Source organism: Microtus oregoni, unplaced genomic scaffold (genome assembly GCF_018167655.1).
Source record: "Microtus oregoni isolate MIOR12 unplaced genomic scaffold, Mior012 000021F_ref0000039, whole genome shotgun sequence".
Lineage (NCBI taxonomy): Eukaryota > Metazoa > Chordata > Mammalia > Rodentia > Cricetidae > Microtus > Microtus oregoni.
The window spans coordinates 9,281,293-9,300,517 of NW_024543080.1; the positions used below are offsets into that span (position 1 = coordinate 9,281,293).

The 19,225-nt window shown below is 38.2% G+C and overlaps 1 protein-coding gene across 2 annotated transcripts; it reads right to left on the reverse strand.

Annotated features, from left to right (window-relative positions):
- Nucleotides 1–187: 187 nt before the first annotated feature.
- Enam (enamelin) lies at nt 188–15,999 on the reverse strand. Of its 2 annotated transcripts, XM_041671575.1 has the most exons (9): nt 15,946–15,999; nt 14,692–14,760; nt 14,536–14,586; nt 13,099–13,140; nt 11,226–11,486; nt 10,826–10,834; nt 10,114–10,176; nt 6,595–6,645; nt 188–3,487 (listed from the first exon to the last, which is right to left on the reverse strand). In XM_041671575.1, exons 1-9 carry the CDS (start codon nt 15,997–15,999, stop codon nt 188–190), a joined length of 3,900 nt encoding a protein of 1,299 aa, XP_041527509.1. The 2 variants fall into 2 exon arrangements, with proteins under 2 accessions (XP_041527509.1, XP_041527510.1); XM_041671576.1 differs by lacking the exons at nt 14,536–14,586; nt 14,692–14,760; nt 15,946–15,999 and having other exon boundaries at nt 188–2,385; nt 2,848–3,487.
- Between the last annotated feature and the right edge of the window lie 3,226 nt (nt 16,000–19,225).

Here is a 19,225-nt window from a genome sequence, read left to right on the forward strand (position 1 = left end):
CCAGCCAGCCCCAAAGGCCCGCTCTCACTAATTCTACCTGGGCCCTATTTCTACTGTGGGGAGGGTAAAAGATCAGGGATCATCATGAAGGCCAGAAAATCAAGTCTTAGGGAACAAAGTTACAGAATCATTGACATAGGATTGCTAGTTGTTTTCATGCCCCAAGAATGCTCGGTGGAAGTGATCCCTAAGCCTGAAGCAGTAAGCAGCCTTGTCCTTGGTCCTCTTGACTGGTTCCTTGAAAAGCTTCAAATATAGTGTGTTCATCTGCATTCACTGGATCTACATTTATACTTTTAAATTGTTCTCTTGTAGGTAACCCGACTGATGTGGTAGGATTTTCAGTAGGTGTCGAGAGAGCACCACTTTGTTTTCCATTGTTGGTTGGAGGTTCAGTGCTTGAAGAGCGAAGCTTTGCTAATTTGGAGCTAAAGCACGGTAACTTAAGGATGGTAGGTGGTCTTTGCTGCTGCATCTCGCCCTCATTCCCTTGGACTTCACTTTGTTTGCTGTCTGGGCCAGAGCCTTTGTCAGGGATACCGATAACGAGCTGTTCAGGGGTAAGTTCAGCAGTTCTTTCACTGAGCTGGCTGCCTTCAAAAAATTGTTTCAGAACGTCTCTCCGATCTCCTCCAAGGTCACTTTTAAGACAGGGTGTGTCTTTTGGCTGAGGAGAGCTGGCTTCAGGAAAGGCCTTACTTCCTGTTTCCAGTTGGTTCTTTCCAGCATATGGTGTGTTCCCTCTCAGAGCAGGTGCGCCATCTCCGAAAGGACTTGGGTTTGGACTCTCTGCAGTTAGTTTATTCTCTGAGATGTTTTTTTGACTAGGTAGGATGCTTGTTGGGGAGACATAAGATCTTGCATACTTGGTATAACTACTTTCTGTATGCACAGGACTGGATTCTTTGTTCTCCCTTGGTGCAAGACCATAGGATGAAGTGTAATCTTGTAGAGCCAGCACATTGTCTTTGTGTCCCGTGGATCCACCAATACAGCAGGAACCTCTCTCACTTTGATGAAATAAGTGTGCTTCATTTTGACCTGATGGGTAACTTTGAGGAACGAAATCTGGGAAAGCTAACTGTTCTCTCTCTGGTGGACTTAAGCTACTAATTTGTAAATCATAGTTCAAATTCTCACCTTCAAGCCATGCTGGATCCTTTGGAAGTCCAGCAGGGGAGTTTGTGGAATAAGGATGGTTCCTCTCTTGGCTTGGTATATGAGATTTGTGTAGTAGATTCGTTGACTGACCCCAGCCATTTCCGTTGAAATACGGCTCATTTTCTTTCTGCTTCTGTGCTTGATTCCCGTGGTCCCAGGAAGTCCATGATGGAAAGAGCGTGCTTTCTTCTTGTCCTATGGCATTATCAATATAATAATTTCTGGGGTCCACAGGTGGTGCTATAGTAGGACCTGGATTATATATAGGGAAATTTTCTTGTGGGCTCCAAGGATAGAATTCATTGTAAGGAAAAAGTTCCTTGGTTGGATTCCCTAGGGAGTAGGGAAGGTATTCCTTTGGTAGGGTTGAGGCATATTTATTGCCTTCGTACTGCCCAACTGTTGGTCTTCCCTTGAAGAGCTCATCATCACCCCATTTACTTTGTCCTGGAAAAAGTTCATCTTCATTTGGGTCTATTGGATCCTCTTCATTATACTGCTCTGTCTCCTTCTGGTCTAGAGAATTCATGGGGTACTGTGGATTTTCTGGTTGCCCCAGGGTACTGGGAGAGGTAATCCTCTCATTCCATGTATTACTTCTAATGTATGGTGAGTTTTCATTAGGATAATAAGGATTGTTATAGTCATGGTAAAATATATTTCTTCTAGAGCCATAGGAAGGATAAGGTAAAATTTCTTCCTGCCTCCCACGATCTTCCTTTAAGGGTGGAATGATTTCTTGCCGATTCCAGATTTTTCTCTCAACAGGAAAATGTTCTCTTTTAGAAGGGGTTTTCTTAGGATATGCAGGCTGTTGGTGTGTACTCTGCTTTAATTCCGGTTTCTTAGTTTCTGATTCAAATGGGGTTCTTCTTGGCTCTAAAGCTATTCCTTTGGGAAGATTCTGGTTTTGGATTTGTCTTTTGGGACTTGACGCTCTTCTGGAATCTTCTCTTGGGAAGTAGGAGTTTTCTTGTTGATCAAAAGAATTAAAATTTGGGCTGACCCTGCTACCTTCAGGGCGAGGCAAATTATAATTTGGTTTGTTAATTCCATATTGTTGAGAGCTTCTCCAGGGGTTAGCTGTATCTTTTGTAGGGCTGACTGTTCTTTCTTTTTGACCTAGTGACTTTTCTTTTGGATTTTGGGTTTTCACATTGTGACTATCAGTAACCTGTTTAGGACCCACTGAGGCCACATTGGTTCCCACAGGGTGTTTATTTGAGGCAGCATTGTTTCTCACAAACGGTTTATTTGAGGCCATGTTTGTTCTCACAAAAGGTTTATTTGAGGCAGCATTGGTTCCTATAGATGGTTTATTTAGGGCCGGATTGGTTTCCATGAAGGGTTTATTTGGGGCCTGATTGGGTCCCAGAAAGGGTTTATTTGAGGCCTGATTGGTTCCCAGAAAGGGTTTATTTGGGGCTGGATTGTTTCCCATAAAGGGTTTATTTAAGACTTGATTGGTTCCCATGAAGGGTTTATTTGAAGCTGCATTAGTTCCCATGAAGGGTTTATTTAAGGCGTGATTGGTTCCCATGAAGGATTTATTTGGGGCCGGATTGGTTCCCAGAAAGGGTTTATTTGAGGCTGGATTGGTTCCAACGAAGGGTTTATTTAAGGCCGGATTGGTTCCCATAAAGGGTTTATTTGGGGCCGGATTGGTTCCCACGAAGGGTTTGTTTGGCCTGGGAGATTTTCTTCCAAAATTTACTGGATTTCCTGCAGAGTTGGGATAATTGACTCTTGAAGAAGGAGGGGAAGGTTTGCGGTAAATTGGATTTCCTGGAGGAGTAGTTTGTTTACCTTCCCAAGCAAAGGAATTCCACTGAGGACCCCTTTGTACTGGTGGGTTTTGATACCCAGGTCCGTTCTTTTTGGGCTCCATGGGACCAGTGGTTTGCCATTGTCTTCCTGAAGGATAATTTCGCACATTCGGATAGGGATAATTCTTATAAATGTTTGGCTGATTTGGTCTCCACGGAATCTGGTTTCTTGATGCTCCTTGGCCTGAAACATTTACTTTAGGGAGAGGGAAGACGCCATTTTGAACTGTAGGGTTGTTCCCAGCATTTGGGCCAGGTCCCCTGTTCCCAGTTGGGCTAGTTTCATTTCCGCCTTGAGTCTCTCCAGGAATTGACTGAGTGGAGTTAGCCTCTGGCGTAGTTGAGTTAGTAGAGGCCTCTGGGGGTGGATCGTCTGGGGGTGGGTCCTCTGGTTTAGGAGGATCTTTTTCTTTGGGTTTTTCATAATCTTCAAACATCTCTTCTGAATAATAAGGACGACCCCCAAAGCCGTGATACCCATAATATGCATAGTAAGGGTTCTGTAAGAAAGAAGAAGGAGAATTATTTTTTGTTTCCTCCTGTAGTGTTGATTTTAATTGCTTAGTGCAACAGGGAAGCCTCCTATGCTGGCTTCTCGTAACACTACAACCTACACTTTCTTTCTAGAAGTTTGAAGCTTCCATTCTATTCTCTGGGTGCTGAATATTCTCTCTAGCCATTAGGCCCAGATCCTGAACCTTAGGATTAAAACCCATTTTTGACGTAGGATCTCACTGTCTTACTCTTCACTCAGGCCTTGAGTTTTAGAAATTGAACCTCCTGAATGCTGTTACACACATGAGCTACCATGTCCAGGTTAACATTTATAATTCTTAAAATTGTATCTAGTTATTTGTTTTGAGGCAGAGGTTTATCATATAACCCTGGCTGGCCTGTAACTTGCTATGTAGATCAATCTAGCCCTAAACTTGTGATCATCCCCCTGTTTTGGCCTTCAGAGTACTAGGATTCCAGGTGGGACATAATGATTGGCAGTTTTTCTTTTTGATTCCATCCTTCTCATCCTCATGTCCATGTTCTTGTTTTACACATCTATGTTGTCGAGGAATCGGTTACATGCCAGAACTTTGAATATGGATACATGCTTTTACCTCACAAAGGAAAAGCCTGTCCCACAGGTTTTTAAGGCTTCAGACTCTTCCAAATGAACACACTCATAACTAGTTCATCTCCCCACTGAGGCCATTCTCCAATATTGCACATCTAAGGAATGTTTTCTATGCCCAACCCAGTTCTCCCAGATTCTTCTTTTTCTTTTATTTCCCCAGACAATGATTACCAAGTCCAAACATTGTATCTAAACTTTCATCCTTGTCCTGTCTCCCTTTGTGCCCATTACTCCTCAAATATTGTAGCTTTCTTACTCGCTACTGTGTGCATCATATTCACCCCTCTGGAGTAGGAGAAACTAGGGATGAGTTTTGGAGAATTACAACATTTTCCTTTTTAAATATTTGTTTAAAGTTGCCTTTATCTTAAAGGATAAACTCTAAATCCTTTAGCATAACAAGGAACGCAGTATGTCTTATTGACAGACAGATGTGGATCATAGTCTCTTTTTATCACTTTCTGTGATGTGATGATTGACTAAGTTCTCTTTGTCCATTTGTAATATGAAGATAATAATAGAATAGTAGAAACTAAACAACTTTTCATGAAAGTCAAAAGATAATATATGTATATATTATATATGTCTTCATATCTGGAATTTTGCATCTAATAAATGCTGCGATTATAATAAAAATGTTAAAATTTTTACAATCATCTGAGCTATGACCATGACATTTAACCTTATTTTCTCTTCCTTAAACTTGATGTGGTTGCAAATTATATCTACTGTTATTTCTTTTTTTTAAAATATATATTTATTTATTTATTATGTATGTATACAATATTCTATCTGTGTGTATCCCTGCAGGCCAGAAGAGGGCACCAGACCTCATTACAGATGGTTGTGAGCCACCATGTGGTTGCCGGGAATTGAACTCAGGACCTTTGGAAGAGCAGGCAGTGCTCTTAACCACTGAGCCATCTCTCCAGCCCCTATCTACTGTTATTTCTCTGAGGCCTTGCACATGACTTCTTCTTATCTAACCTCTTCTCTCCTATGCACTTATCCTCCCCAACATACTTGACTTATCCTTTAAGACTCAGCTGGAGTGCCACAGTTGTGCCCTGACTTCCCTTAGCAGAGCCAGGCTTAGGATTTGCTGCTGGATGTCTGCAGCAATACAGCCTTCTGCTGTAATCATCTTTACAGTGAATTTTAGTTGTTTATTTTTCTGGAGTCCTCCCATTTGATTTTGCTATGTAAAGTTTTTGAGTAAAAATACTGTTTTTGATATTCTAGTTTCTATAACAGTGGGGAATGCTTAATAATTTTCAATTAAGTGAATAGCCTGTATAATTTTTTTTTAAAGTCATTTGTGTATCATTTAGGTTCTTTAGTTTCCCTCCTGTACTGGTGATTAAATCAAAGACCTTAGGCATGCTAATTAAGTATTCTACTACTGAACTATATTCCCAGCCCTAGTTTTTCTTTGAAAACAAATAGGATAGAGAGGAAAATAGTTTTATTCTATTTTTGGGATGGGATGATGAAATATATAGGTGAGAAAATATTTCTAGTAACACACAGGAAGTTGAACAGTGTACCCAAAAGATAGAATACAGATTTAGTGCCTGTGTTAATGCTTGTATTACTCTGTTTCACTTGCTAATGTTGTATATGAAACTCTGAAGTTCTAGTTTCTAGGTGAAGATGTATACAATGAACTGCATCACTCCCATCTGGGTATTTTATAGTGAGTTAAAAAAGCATTCTGTGCTATCATTGAAATAATAATTTCATTGTCATTATTTTAATAACACCTTATTCCGTTCTCCTCCAAAAAAGGTATTGGTTTCTGCTTTTACTGGATGCATATCACATATATAGGGGAAAAGAGTAAGGGAAGTCCAGGGGTAGACTAACAACCTCTAAAGTAGTTTATTTGATGACATACTAAGAATTGGTTGGGTATATTTGATTACTTTCTTGGAGTATACTAAAAAAGATATAAGACTTAGGTTTAGTCCAGTTTATCCTGTAACTGAAGAGGAAAAATTGAATAGTAATTTATTTTCTCTGGATTTCAGTATTTGTACAATGAGATATTTAGGTGATAATGCAGTTTCCGGTGAAGGGAATATTTTAAGATGATCTTAATTTCTTTCTGTGTATGCTACTGTCTAGAGTTTGCTATCAACTTTGCAAAGAGGCCAATAGTTTTCACAGCCAATATATAAGCAAACTTTCAATACATGTAGAGGAAGTACTGCCCCATGGACATGGTGCTGGGTTTAGAAGCAAGGCTGTGTATCTGTCTCCTGTGCTGAGACAATAGGCATGCATTGCTATGCCCAATGATGTATCAAGCTTATTTAGATTATTGCCTTGATTTTTATTCCACTTAAATTTTTTTTAGGAATTTGAGTTAGAGAATTTTTTTATGATAGATTTTTAAGTTCTTGTAACATCAGAATAAATGATAACAGCTGATATACTGTAAATCCTAACTGAGGTAATAGCGTCATTCCTACTTACTCCTTCTTCATTGCTGAATTTTGGACGTCCAAATGCTGGTGGTGGTCCCCTCTGAAAGATGAAAAGCACAATGAACATAGGAAGAAATCATTTTGCTTTCCTTTCTTCTTTTCCTTTTTTTTTAAATTTTTAAGACAGGGTCTTGCTTTATAGCACATACATTGCTTTATATACATGCACTATGTAGCTGGGTTGACCTTGAGTTCATGGCAGTCTTCCTGCCTCAGCCTTTTGAGTACTGGGATTACAGATGTGCTCTACTAAGCTTGACTAGAGATATGTATGTGTGTATGTACATGTGTTTGTTTTCACGTGTGCATGTGTACATGTATGTGGAGGCTAGAGGTTAATGTTAGATATCTTTGTCTTTCCTCCTTCACTTTATTTTTTGAGATAGGATCTCTCATTGAACCTGGAGCTTGCTGGTTGGATGGAGTAGCTGAGTCAGCAAGCCCTGGGATTCTCCTTTCTCCTCTTCCCATGACTGGGGTTATGCATACCACTTTTTTCCAGTGAGGGTTCTGGGGATCTGAACTCAAATCTTCATGCGTACACAGCAAGCACTTTACATTTTACCCCTTGAGCTCTCTCCTCAGCCTTTGTAAGACTGGAGTTGTGTTAAACTGGTTCATTACTAATGGTGTTTAATACTGTGAGTGTTGTGCTCATGAGACTTTAGACTCACTATCTACCTATTGATACTTACGATCCATTAGAGAGTACTATTTTTGTCAGACTTCAACAAGATCCTAGGTTATCTTACTAAAAATACCCACATGTCTTAGCCATCAATCACCGTACCTCACTATCTTAGAAAGAGAGAGAGATTAACATTTGAGTGATAGTAGACTCCAGTTATCCATATTAGAACACATAACAATATGAGATTAAATAGTGATATTTTCCATGCTTTGTTTACATTTAGAGTTAATTTTCTTAACTAATTTTGAAGGCTCACACATGAAAAGTAAAGGCTTCCCATGTATGTGAATTATCAAACTCAAATTTATAAAAATGCTCATATTATTAAAAATGATCTATATATCCAGTTCAATTAACATCAAAATTATATCTTTTGCAAAAATAGAAAAACTTCTAAAATTTCATGAAAGAACAAAGGACTGAAATAACTATAAGAATTCTAAACAAAAAGAGAAATTCTGGTGATAATCATGATACTGGATGCGTCTTTGTATAGTACAGAGCTATAGTAACAAAGCTAGTATGGCATTTGAACAAAAACAGACATGTATGCCAGTGGAATAGAAAAAAACAAACCCAGAAATAAACCCACACAGCTACAAATACTTAATTTTCCACAAAGGTGTCAAAAACACACATTGGGCAAGTCAGCATTTTAAACAAATGGTGTCAGTAAAGCTGAATATTCACCTATAAAAGATTTAAACTAAATCCATATCTCTCACCTTACACCAAAACCAACTCAAAATGAGTCAAGAGCTTAAATATAAGACCTGTATCTTTGAAGCTAATAAAGGAAAACACAGATAAAACACTTGAAGATGTAGGCATATGTAAGGACTTTCTCATAGACTTCATTAGCACAATAAAGAATCCCAGGAATTGAAAAATAAGAGGGTTAGAGAACATTAACGAGTTTCTACAAAGGATACAATCACCAGGGTGAAGAAACAGTTTACAGTACGGGAAGGGATTGTTGCTAACTGTGCTAGACTATAGAGAAAACTGCTAAAACTGAACCCTAAAAGAAATAGTGAAAGGCCAAGTGAAGTGGAGAGGCAGTTTTCAAAAGAAGAAATACAATGGTCAATAAACATTTGAGAAAGTATTGAACACTTTTAACTATCAGAGAATTGCAAATTAAAACTAATTTTAGATTCTTTCTCAACACAGTCTGAATGGTCATCATTCCAACAAACAAATGCTAAGAAATGCTGTCGTGGACACGTGGAAAGAGGAATCCTGGGAAGTGCAGTGGTGATGTCATGACTCAGTCACTGTGGATGTTGCTGTGGAAGTCACTAAAGACTATTTTTAGAAGAACTAAAAATAGAACTGTCTGTTTGACCCAGCTGTACCATTTCTGGACTTCCACGTCAAGGTCTCTTAGGTCAGTGATGCCATACCACAGTGATGCTTGAACATCTGTGTTTGTAGGCTGCATTATTCACAATGACTAACAAGGGAACCTGTCTAAATAGCCATTAACAGATGAATGGGTAAAGAAAATGCACATTTACACAGGAATTTCAATCAGTCATAAAGAAAAGTGAAATAATGACATTTTCAGGAAATGTATGTAACTAGAGATCATTATGTTAAACAAAGTAAGGCATATTTAAAAAGAAAAATTCCACATTTTCTGGTAATTGTGGACTCTGGGTTGTTTGTGTATAGTATGCTTATGTGTGTTTGTGCAGCTCAGTAAAGTAGAGGACCATGAGAGGGGATGAAGAGATCTTACGGGAAGTGAGAGGGAGGGAGGAAGAGAGAGTAAGGAAAAGTGCCTGTTATGAAAGCAAAAACAGGAACTCGGGAGCGAGGAAGGGAAGGAAGGGGATCGTTGACAGAGGAGCCAAGAAGAGAAAGTGGGTGAGGAGAAGAAATAAGAGACAAGAATATGTATGTGTAGAAGTGCCATTATAAGGGCCTGAAGAGATGGCTCAATTGGTAAAATGCTTTCCATGCAAACCTGAGGATCCAAGTTCAGATTCTCAGCTCCCCTCCCCCCCGAAAAAAGATGGGTGTGGTGGTGTGCATCTATAATTCTAGGGGTGGAGGGCAGAGCCAAATCTAACTGTCTTCCTCAACCACTCTCTACCTTATTTTAGAGGTAGTGAGTCTTACAGAATTTGGAGTTCATGTCTTTGGTTAGACAGGCTGGCAAGCAACATAATACGCAGACATATACATCCCCCCACATGTGCACGCCTACACAAACACACAATTAAATGATTAATTTTAAACTTTAAGAACTCTTTGAGAATTACTTTGTAAAATTCTTTATAAAAACATATCTGTTGTTAGGGAAAAGATGTGATGGAGAGATTATAATGTAGTCATGGCTTGTTTCTTAGTTTTAAACTCTTGTGTCAGGTTTGCTATGATATTAAATTATGATTTCATTGAAGACATTATTATTTCTTATGTGACAGGATTATAGCACAACCGTTAAAAATTAATTTGTTAACTTATGTTATTAGATCCATGGGAAGACTGCGTTTTCTGAATAAAAATAGAGGAATAGATGGGAGGACACAGGGGGAGGAGAGGAGGGAGGGGAAACTGTGGCCAGGGTGTGAAATAAATAAAAAAAATTTATTTTAAAAAATTTGTGTTATTAGTAGTAGTGATTAGGCCCTGCTCATGTTGCCAACTGGTCTGATAAAAAATTTTTACTTAATTTTTAAAATAATTTTTCTGAATAATTACTAACTTGATTTTATTACTGGTATACTATAGTATATGAATTTGTATTAGTCTTATGTGTCACATGCTAACATTATATTTAATTTGCAATACATAGAAAATTCTTACCTGTGGAATTGGCCATGGTGGTTGTTGATAGGGGTAAAGCCCATTGCCAAATGGTGGGAATGGCTAGAAAGAAAGACAAGTTAGAGTTACTTGGTAGTGAGATCGAAAATGAGAAATGAAAGAAATGATAATAATTATTTGAAACCCAGAGAGCGCTTATATTTTTGTTTGCATTAGTTGTCTCTTTCTTTCCCACTGTCTCTTTTTCTCCTACCTCACTCGATCCCTCCTCCCGCTACATATTTTGGGTGTAGATGATGGTAGTGATCAGTATGATTAAACATCATATTCCAGCAACAGTAGATTATGGAACTCCTTTAGGCCTCACATGACCATGCACTGTTGTTACTGTCATTGAGAAGCTGCACTGAGGTTCAGGGAAGTTAGTGGCCCTGAATGGCAGAGGTGTGACTGAACCTAGGAGTCTGTTTTTTCACTTCTGCATTCCTTATATATATAAAACTGTTCGTGATAATAAAGAACCAAAGCCATGATTTCTGAAGTTTGATAATAGCAGGATCTCTGGAGAAACCATGTGTATATCTTCTTGCCTTATATTATGGCTACACTTGACTCATCTGGCAGACAGAAAGCACAGAAGAATATTACATATCATCAAAGCATAGGTCTGGAAATGCTTTAGAAGCCACTTGATTTATTCATGGGGAAACATGTCTAGAAAGGCTAGGAGACTTCCTCAACATTGTGTGACTAATGGAGGCTGGGGTAGAGCTTGGTATTTTTTTTCTGACTCTGTATTACATTTTATTTATTTTTTTATTTTTAAAGATTTTTTTCACCACATAGCCAAGGTGGCCTTCTAGTCATGATTCCACCTCACCTTCATATTTCTAGAATCGTAGGCATGTTCCACAACTCACAGCTTGATTCTGTGTTTTAGAAGGATATTTATGGCAACAATATTTATGTTATTTTGAACTAAATAAGATTGGAATCGACCTGCCAGGAAACTTCTGATAAATGTCAAAATTACACAGTAATAGTTGTAGTGAATTTTGGAGGGAGCATGGATGCTGGAAAGGTATGGCCCTCTAAATCTTTTTAAAGGCATTGTAAGCCTCTGATGTGGAAGTTTTCTAGTCGAGTCTCACCTGGGCTTCCTCTTTGGCCCGTGCTGCTTCATTTGGTGGCTCCTTTGGAGGCTGCCTTTGTGGTTGTGGCTCTTGTGGATTGGTCTGGTTGGGCTTGGCAGTCTCCTGGGTTTGATCAGTATTGCTTGGGAAATTGGGCATTGGGGGTTGATTCCATCCATTGGGTGGCTGAGGCCACATGGGCATGTGGTATGGAGGGTACGGCGGGGGCATGTGTGGAGGGATTGGCATACCATTCCCATATGGGCCCATAGGCATCATCTGAAAGAGAAGCAAAAGCAGTGCCATCAAATGAGGGCTGAGGTCCAGATTCTTCTCACCTTCTAAATGTAAGCTTCCAAAACCAAGTCAAGAAGCCTAAACGCTTCCAATGGAATTTGATTCTAAGGGCTTTAGTGAAAACTTCATTATATTTTGTGTTACTGAAGGACTCTTCAGTTTTCTAGAAAGCCCGTCAAACTAATCAAAATGAGATTTAAGAAATTTCAGTTTAAGAGCTCGATGAGCTGGAGGATAGTTTTGTGGGCAAAGTGCTTAGCACACGAACGTGGGAACCTGAGTTTGGATCACTCGAAACCATGCATGCAAAGTTGGATGCAATAGCATGATCTGTAACCCTAGTGTTCTTATGGTAAGATGGGAGATGGAGACAATAGAATCCCTGGAAGCTCATGGGCTTCTAGTCTGGTATATGCAGTACAAACAACAAAGAGAGACACTGTCTCCAGAAAGGTGGAGGGCGGAAACTGATGCCCTAAGTTGTTCTCTGACCTTCATACACATGCACACATATTGTGTACACTCATACATACAGAAAGAGCAATCTTTCTGACTCTGAAATCCGGAGTGTAGAGAGTTTTTTGGATGTACCACTACTTCAAGCTTGAGAATTTTTGTTTTTCTTAGTTCACAGATTTTTATGGGAAATTATGTCAAATTCAAAACCCATGTGACTTGCTATATATAAAGCCAGATAGAGAGAGAAAGGAAAATAAAAACAAAACTCAAATAACACTCTCGAACCAACCAAACACCAAATACACAAAACCCTTGAAACAGATCAGGTTTTTACATTAGCGAAAATGTCAACTCATAGACACTGAAACAGTAAGAACCAGAGGTTTAGGAGAACTTTGATTATGATTACTTTAGGTAGAGACTTTACAAGATGACTACTGAATGGAAAGGATTTAGACAAAGTTAATGAAGTCTGTAATAATGCCACAAAAGTACAAAGTGATTTGTGATTTTGGGCAGTCACACAGTTTTGTCAGAGATCAGCTGACCTCATGGTTTAGTTTGTTCTGAAATTTAGCACACAAGTCAGGTGATGGTGGTACACGCCTTTAATCTTAGCATTCAGGAGGCAGAGGCAGGTGGATCTCTGAACTCCAGGACAGTTGGGGCTACAAAGAGAAACCCTGTCTCAAAAAACAAAACAAACAAACAAATTAGTATACACCACCACCACCACCACCACCACCACCACCACCACAAGAATAACCCATGTTTACTCCAACAAAATAAAAGAATTCACAGTTTTAGTATTGTTTTAGAGAACACAAATAGAATTCTTTCTTCTAATAGTATTTACTATACTGCTTTTGTTGTCATGACTTGTGAAAATAGCTCCTGTAAACATGAGTCAGAACCAAGTGTTCTAAGAAACATAAAGATGATGCTCATTTATAAAAAAACACAATAAAATGAATAAGGACGATATTTGTCACTAGGGAACAAGTGAAATGATTTGTTGTAATGGTTATCTTGTAACTAAGACACATGGATGGTAGTCAGCACTCAAGCTAAGATAAGCAACACAGATTCTGGATATAAACATGAAAGTCTCAGAAATAATATAAAGAAAACTTACATGTGGGCCATTCATAAAGTTGAATTGACTGTATCGCATCATCTGAAATTAAAGGAATCCATTAATATAGCACAAAATGAAAAACTTTTATTCAATTAGTTCACAAAGCTTAAGATAGAAGTTTAGAATCTGAAGGTGCAATAATCAATCTCTTTTGCGAATTCTATGAGTTTAAAACTTATATTTATTAAAAATTCTAGAGTATATAATTTTTTTGCTTGTGCATAGCTCTTTCAAAAATTTCAATATTTAATATATAAGGTTGTTTGCCTGCATATATGTCTGTGCATCATAGGAATCTGGTGCCCACAGAAACCAGAAGAGGGGGTGATTCCCTGACCCTGTTATAGGTTACAGACAATTAATGCGGGTGATGGAAATCCAGTCCCTATTCTCTGGAACGACATCAGTGCTCTTAACCACTGAGCCATCTCTCCTATGCCTTATGTACAATTTTGTATATGTGTACATCTGTGTGCATATGGAAGCCAGCATCTCATCTAATGTTCCTTAGGAGCTATCAGTGTTTTGTTTAGAGACAGAGCTTCATTGCTATCTGGGACTTTCTGGTTTGGGTAGACTGGCCAGCCAGTGAGCTCCAGGAATCCTCCTGTTTCCCTTTCCCAGTGCTGGGATCACAAGTGAGTGTCACCAAACTCAGCTTTTTATGGGGTTCCTAGGGATCAAACTAAGGTTTTCATGCTTGCTCCACAAGCTCTTTACCAGCAGAGCCATCCCTAGCCCCTGAATTTCTGAATTTGAAGTCAAACTTCATGTTGAATCAATATATAGTGTAACAGATAAAAACCCCAAAATTTACTTTGAAGATCAACATAGAATAGCAGAAAATAAACATAAGTTACTTTGAAGATTTTGAGCATTCTGTTTATTTGGAATTCAGGATTTGAGAACAAGATACCTGTTGGGTTGGGTGTGGTGGCACACACCTCTAATGCCAGCCCTTTCAGAGGTGGGTGGATCTACGTGAGTTAGAGGCCCTCCTGGTCTACATAGTGAGTTCTCTGGCAGCCAAGGCTTTATAATAGAGAGACTCTGTCTCAAAAACAAAATAAAATAAAAACCCAAGAAAGCAAACATGCAAAAATTCCTGTTCCTTCTGTGCATGGCGTTTGACTGATGACAGCTAGTTTGAATTGTGTTGCAGGTATTTACTTTGTAACACTCCCCGGTACAAATGGCTCTTTACAAGTGAACAAAAAGAACTCCAAAGCTAACAGCTAAAATTTAACCTAAATGGACACTGAAGCTCATAAGTAGACTTATAGGGGAGAATAATTTTGCTTTGATTTGAATGCAAGACTTTGAGTTTTCCCTCCTTTTACCTCTTCATAAGAAATGTTATATTCTAAACCAAGTACCAATAATCTCCTTAGGGCTCTGGCACATGTCTCCCCAAGCACAGAGTGTAATACATACCTCTTCACTTTTACTGCTAAATCCAGGCATTCGGGGTATTGGCATCTGGAACTGAGGGAGAAATGCAGAGCCTTAGCTGAAATAAGCTGCCAGCTGCCCAGAGCGGTGCAACAACAGATCACAAAGAAAATGTCCAGCATAAAAGGAAACACTCACAGGCATGGCAGCAGAGTTACCAAGCAGACCCAGCAGAAACAGGAGAATCACCATTTTTACATTTGGTACCTAGAATATGAAACGGAATATTATTTTGGGACAGCAAAATGATTATGCTTTGGGTTCTCTACAGTTAGTTAGTGACTAGCTTATGGGCATTCTGCAGTTAGGGACTAGCTTCCTTACTTGTCTACCAAGGAGAGTTCAGAAGTATAAAGGGATTCTACCATAGTTTTATGTTAACTAGTGTATATTAATTACCAAAGTCAGATAAAGAAAAAAAGATGGGTGTGTGGGGGAACGCAGGGGGAGAAGGGGAGAAGGGGAGAAGGGGAGAAGGGGACAAGGAGAGGAATGAGGGGAGACTTAACAGAGTTTAAAACCTGAAAAACCATAGTATTTATGATTCTGAGTGTTTCCCTTCCAAGTTGGTTTAGAAGGATGGGGTGAGATCCAACCACATTCATTGTACATACTCTTGGTTTCAACGGATGTGTACTTCAAAAATTAGGACTTGGAAGTTTTCTAAGATATTGTATCCTCAGTATTTATATACACACATACATACACACTTATACATATATACACACATATATATACAACATATGTATATATAAATATTAACATTCTGATTAAATAAATTGTAGAATTTCACAGTGTTATTATTGTTATGACTTGACCTTTATGAATGCACATTTGTTCAAGGGCTTGTCAGGAAAAAATACGCATAAAGAGACAGAAACATGCATTTTATCTTTTCCTTAGAAAGCGACTGCTGAAGCAAGTGTGTTCAGTGTAGGCTGCAGTCTCAAGGAAGTAGAGGAGCTCCTTTCTAAATGTCTCTGAGGCTGCGGATCGTGGCTTTTGGGAAGCTTTGGGTGTTCATCTCATTTAATTACCCATTTCATCTTTATTGGAGAGTCACAGTGACTCTAGATTTTGTACACTCAGGGAGATGCCTCATTTTCTTTTGTGTGCATACAATGTCACTTATTTTCTTTTTTTCTAACCTATCAAATTAGGTTGGTACTTTTAATGTCCCTTCTACCTCTAAAAGAACATAACTAAGTAATAATTGACCCTTATTTTTGACTTGAAAAAATTCTCTGTGGTTACTTTGAAGTACAGTGACTGCAAATTTCCATGTCTTCCACATCATCTTACATATTTAAGTGAGGTTTTGTCTTTACAAGAACACTTAATAACCTTATAGTTTGAAATACTAGATAATAGAAAAGGCAGTGGGGTACTCACCAAGTGACATGGCTTTGGAAGAGAGGCTGGATTTCTGCACTGAAGCAGCAACATGTTCTCACCAAAATTTTCATAAGCCTTTTGGAAAAAAATAAGGATTTTTTTCATGAGAAGAAACTCAAGTTTGGAAGCAGAGAAAATAAATTAAATGAATAGCAAAGAGTCACCTCTAGGGCAACCATGGCATGTTAATAATTTTATTCAACCATACCCTTATTAGAGGATCCTCAAAATCGAGCTTAATCTTCGGTGCTTTTAGATTAGGATGAGAGCTAAATCAGAAAGAAAATGAGATAGGCATCGTATTTTGAGATACTTTTAGTGCATTGTTGGCAAAACTTCTTTGTGGGAAAATGCACAAAGGTACAGTGTTAAAGGAAGAAAACCTATAAGAGAAACAAACACCAAATAAACTAAGGAGTTTAAACTTTTATCAAAAGCTTAGTTTACAAAAGTAACTTAGAAACATCATGGAATACAGTAGGAAAGTTAACAAGCATCCAAATAAATCAGGTCATTATTTGGCACTATATAGTATGTTGATAATGTTTGATACTCACCCAATGCCACTGAGAAGCTGCACTATATAAAAAGTAAACTTGAACTTTGTTAACCTGTCTTTGAAATATGTTCTTACTAGTCTATGGTGGAAATGACTACAAACTGCTGAAGCCAGAGAAAGCCAAGAAGCAAGACACATTTATTTCTTAATAATAAAACAAAAATTCTTCAAGAAGGTGTCATGTTCAGTATCCAAAAGACTTGACATAAAAAGATCCCTCCTTGTCAAGAAGCTTGATAGCAGGATCACATTTAAGCACTCTTGTAGACAGGCACAACCAATCAGATTTGAGAAAAATGGTTTTGCCATCACAAGAATTTAAAGAAAAAAAATGAGTGCAAAACTTATACTGTGTTATTATAGGAGCTGTGGAATGAAATCTCTTATTACCTGTAATAACAGCTCAGGAAAACAAGCTTACAGCAGTAAGATTTAGAAGGCGTTTTCTCTGTGAATTTGGCTTTGAAGTGTAGAAACTTCATTTATACAAATATATTTTGGAAACAAAAGTGACTATTAACTATATGCTACTGACATAAACCACTGGCCACCATCAAAAGGTTGAATAATATACATCTAGTTGATATATGGTTAATATGCAATTAAACTGGAATGTTATATCTGTGACCAACTCAGTGCGTATTATATAAAAGCCTAGAGTATAGTTCTTTTAAAGCCCAGATATAGCTTCATTGTTATGGATTTCTGATTTTAGAGGAGCTGGCCCAAATGGCAAGTAGCTCTCGGATGTTTATGATCATATAACTTTGGAAAAACTATAGTTGAGAAATTCACTTAGAGATGTTCTTAGATTCACTTAGAGAGTTTCTTTGCTTGTTTATTTTTCTGCAACTTGACTTTTCATAATAAAGAATTTACTTCTAAATAAATCCAATTTTGTGTCTTACCAACAAGAGCGAGCTTTTTATTCTTGGTTGGTCTGAGGTGCTCCAGTCGTTTTATGTCTTCCTGAGAGAGCATGTCTGTCATGGTGTGTTCGCTTAGTTTAATGCTGGTATTTAAAAACTGAGAAGGACTGAATTTGCTGCCAGAAGCTGTCTCCTACTTCTTCCTCTTGTGTCCACCCAGTGGCTGTATATGTGCTGTTCTTCTAAGGCATGGGAAGTGCGGTGTGTTTCTAGGACCACACAGCACTGCAGTTTTCAGAGGCCCTATTTCCGGAATTTACTGCTGCAAAGAGTAAGACGGTGTTAGAATAATAGTCATTAAGTAAATTAGAATTTTTTTTAATCTACGTATTTTCAAGATTTGCAAACGTATATCAGATTCAAGTGTCAGGCTGTGTTTGATTTTGTAGCAGTTGAGTAGCAAATATAACAGTGTGTTTACATTGATCTGAATTCACAAGAAGTAGGTCACTTACGGGCAGTGGGGCTGGAGTGGGATGCATGTGTTGACAACCCTGAGATGTGCTTGTGCCACCCGGAGTCTTAGCACATAGGCCATTGGGAGTTGGTACCAAACTCCAGTTTTGATTGCTTCCCAATTTAACTTACTACCTTCTAGTCCTTGCAGATATGGTCCATTTCAGGAGGGAAAAGGTAAATGCGTGGATTTTGAACCCGGGGAGAAAAGTCTTTTTTTTTTTTTTTTTTTTATTTTTCGAGACAGGGTTTCTCCGTAGCATTTGGTTCCTGTCCTGGAACTAGCTCTTGTAGACCAGGCTGGCCTCGAACTCACAGAGATCCGCCTGCCTCTGCCTCCCGAGTGCTGGGATTAAAGGTGTGCGCCACCACTGTCCAGCAAGAAGTCTTATAGATGCATTGGTTAGTAGGTGTTGACATTCAGTTGTTACTATTTGCTTTCTTTATATTAGTTCTCCGTGTTGATCATGGAAATCCATACTTCTATTGGGAGAATGACCTTTTAGTAGAATTGAATTACATTATGAAAAATAACCTAAACTCTTTTTTTTCAACAACCTCCCCCCACCAAGGAAAACCCAATGATAGACTTAACTTCATAAAACATGTTGGACCCAGGCCGTGACTTTTCTACAGTTACTCCATTCATTTCTTCTTGTTTTACAATTCTCTTTCTCTAAATAATCATAACTATCTGTGAACACGTTTAATAACGTGGCTTAAATTTATTTTATGTGCATTTCTTTTTTATTCAGGATTCTATTGTCATTCAAAAATGAGGCTTCTAAATCTGGGACCAGAATTTGTGCATTTGTATTTAAATGAAAGCCCCCTCCCTACACCAAAGAGAACACATATTCTTTTCTTTGCTTCTGTTCAGATTCTCTAGGTTTGTTTGTTTGTTTGGGACATGGTCTCACACTATATCCCTGGAACTCAGTATGCTTACCAGGCTGGCCTCGAACTCATCAAGATCCACCTGTCTCCTAAGTGCTGGCATTAAAGTTGCATGTCACCATACCCCATTGATTTAGGCTTTAAGTTACTGCGAACAGAAGTCTTTTGGTTTCTTACTTTTGAAATGGTGAAACACACTAGGTTTTAAGTTATTAGATTGAAGTTTAAACTTACTATTACAACTTATCCAACTGTCTGCTTTTCTGTTGAGTAAAATGGGGTTTCTTTTAAAGACTAACTTAAAAAAATATATATAATGCAATAAGTACTTAGTGATTGACTTGTTAATATATCAAAAATACTTTTGTGAATGTATGTTAACTTTTAATGATTTACTGATGACTTAAGAGTAATAAAGTATAGTTTTCAAGTAAAT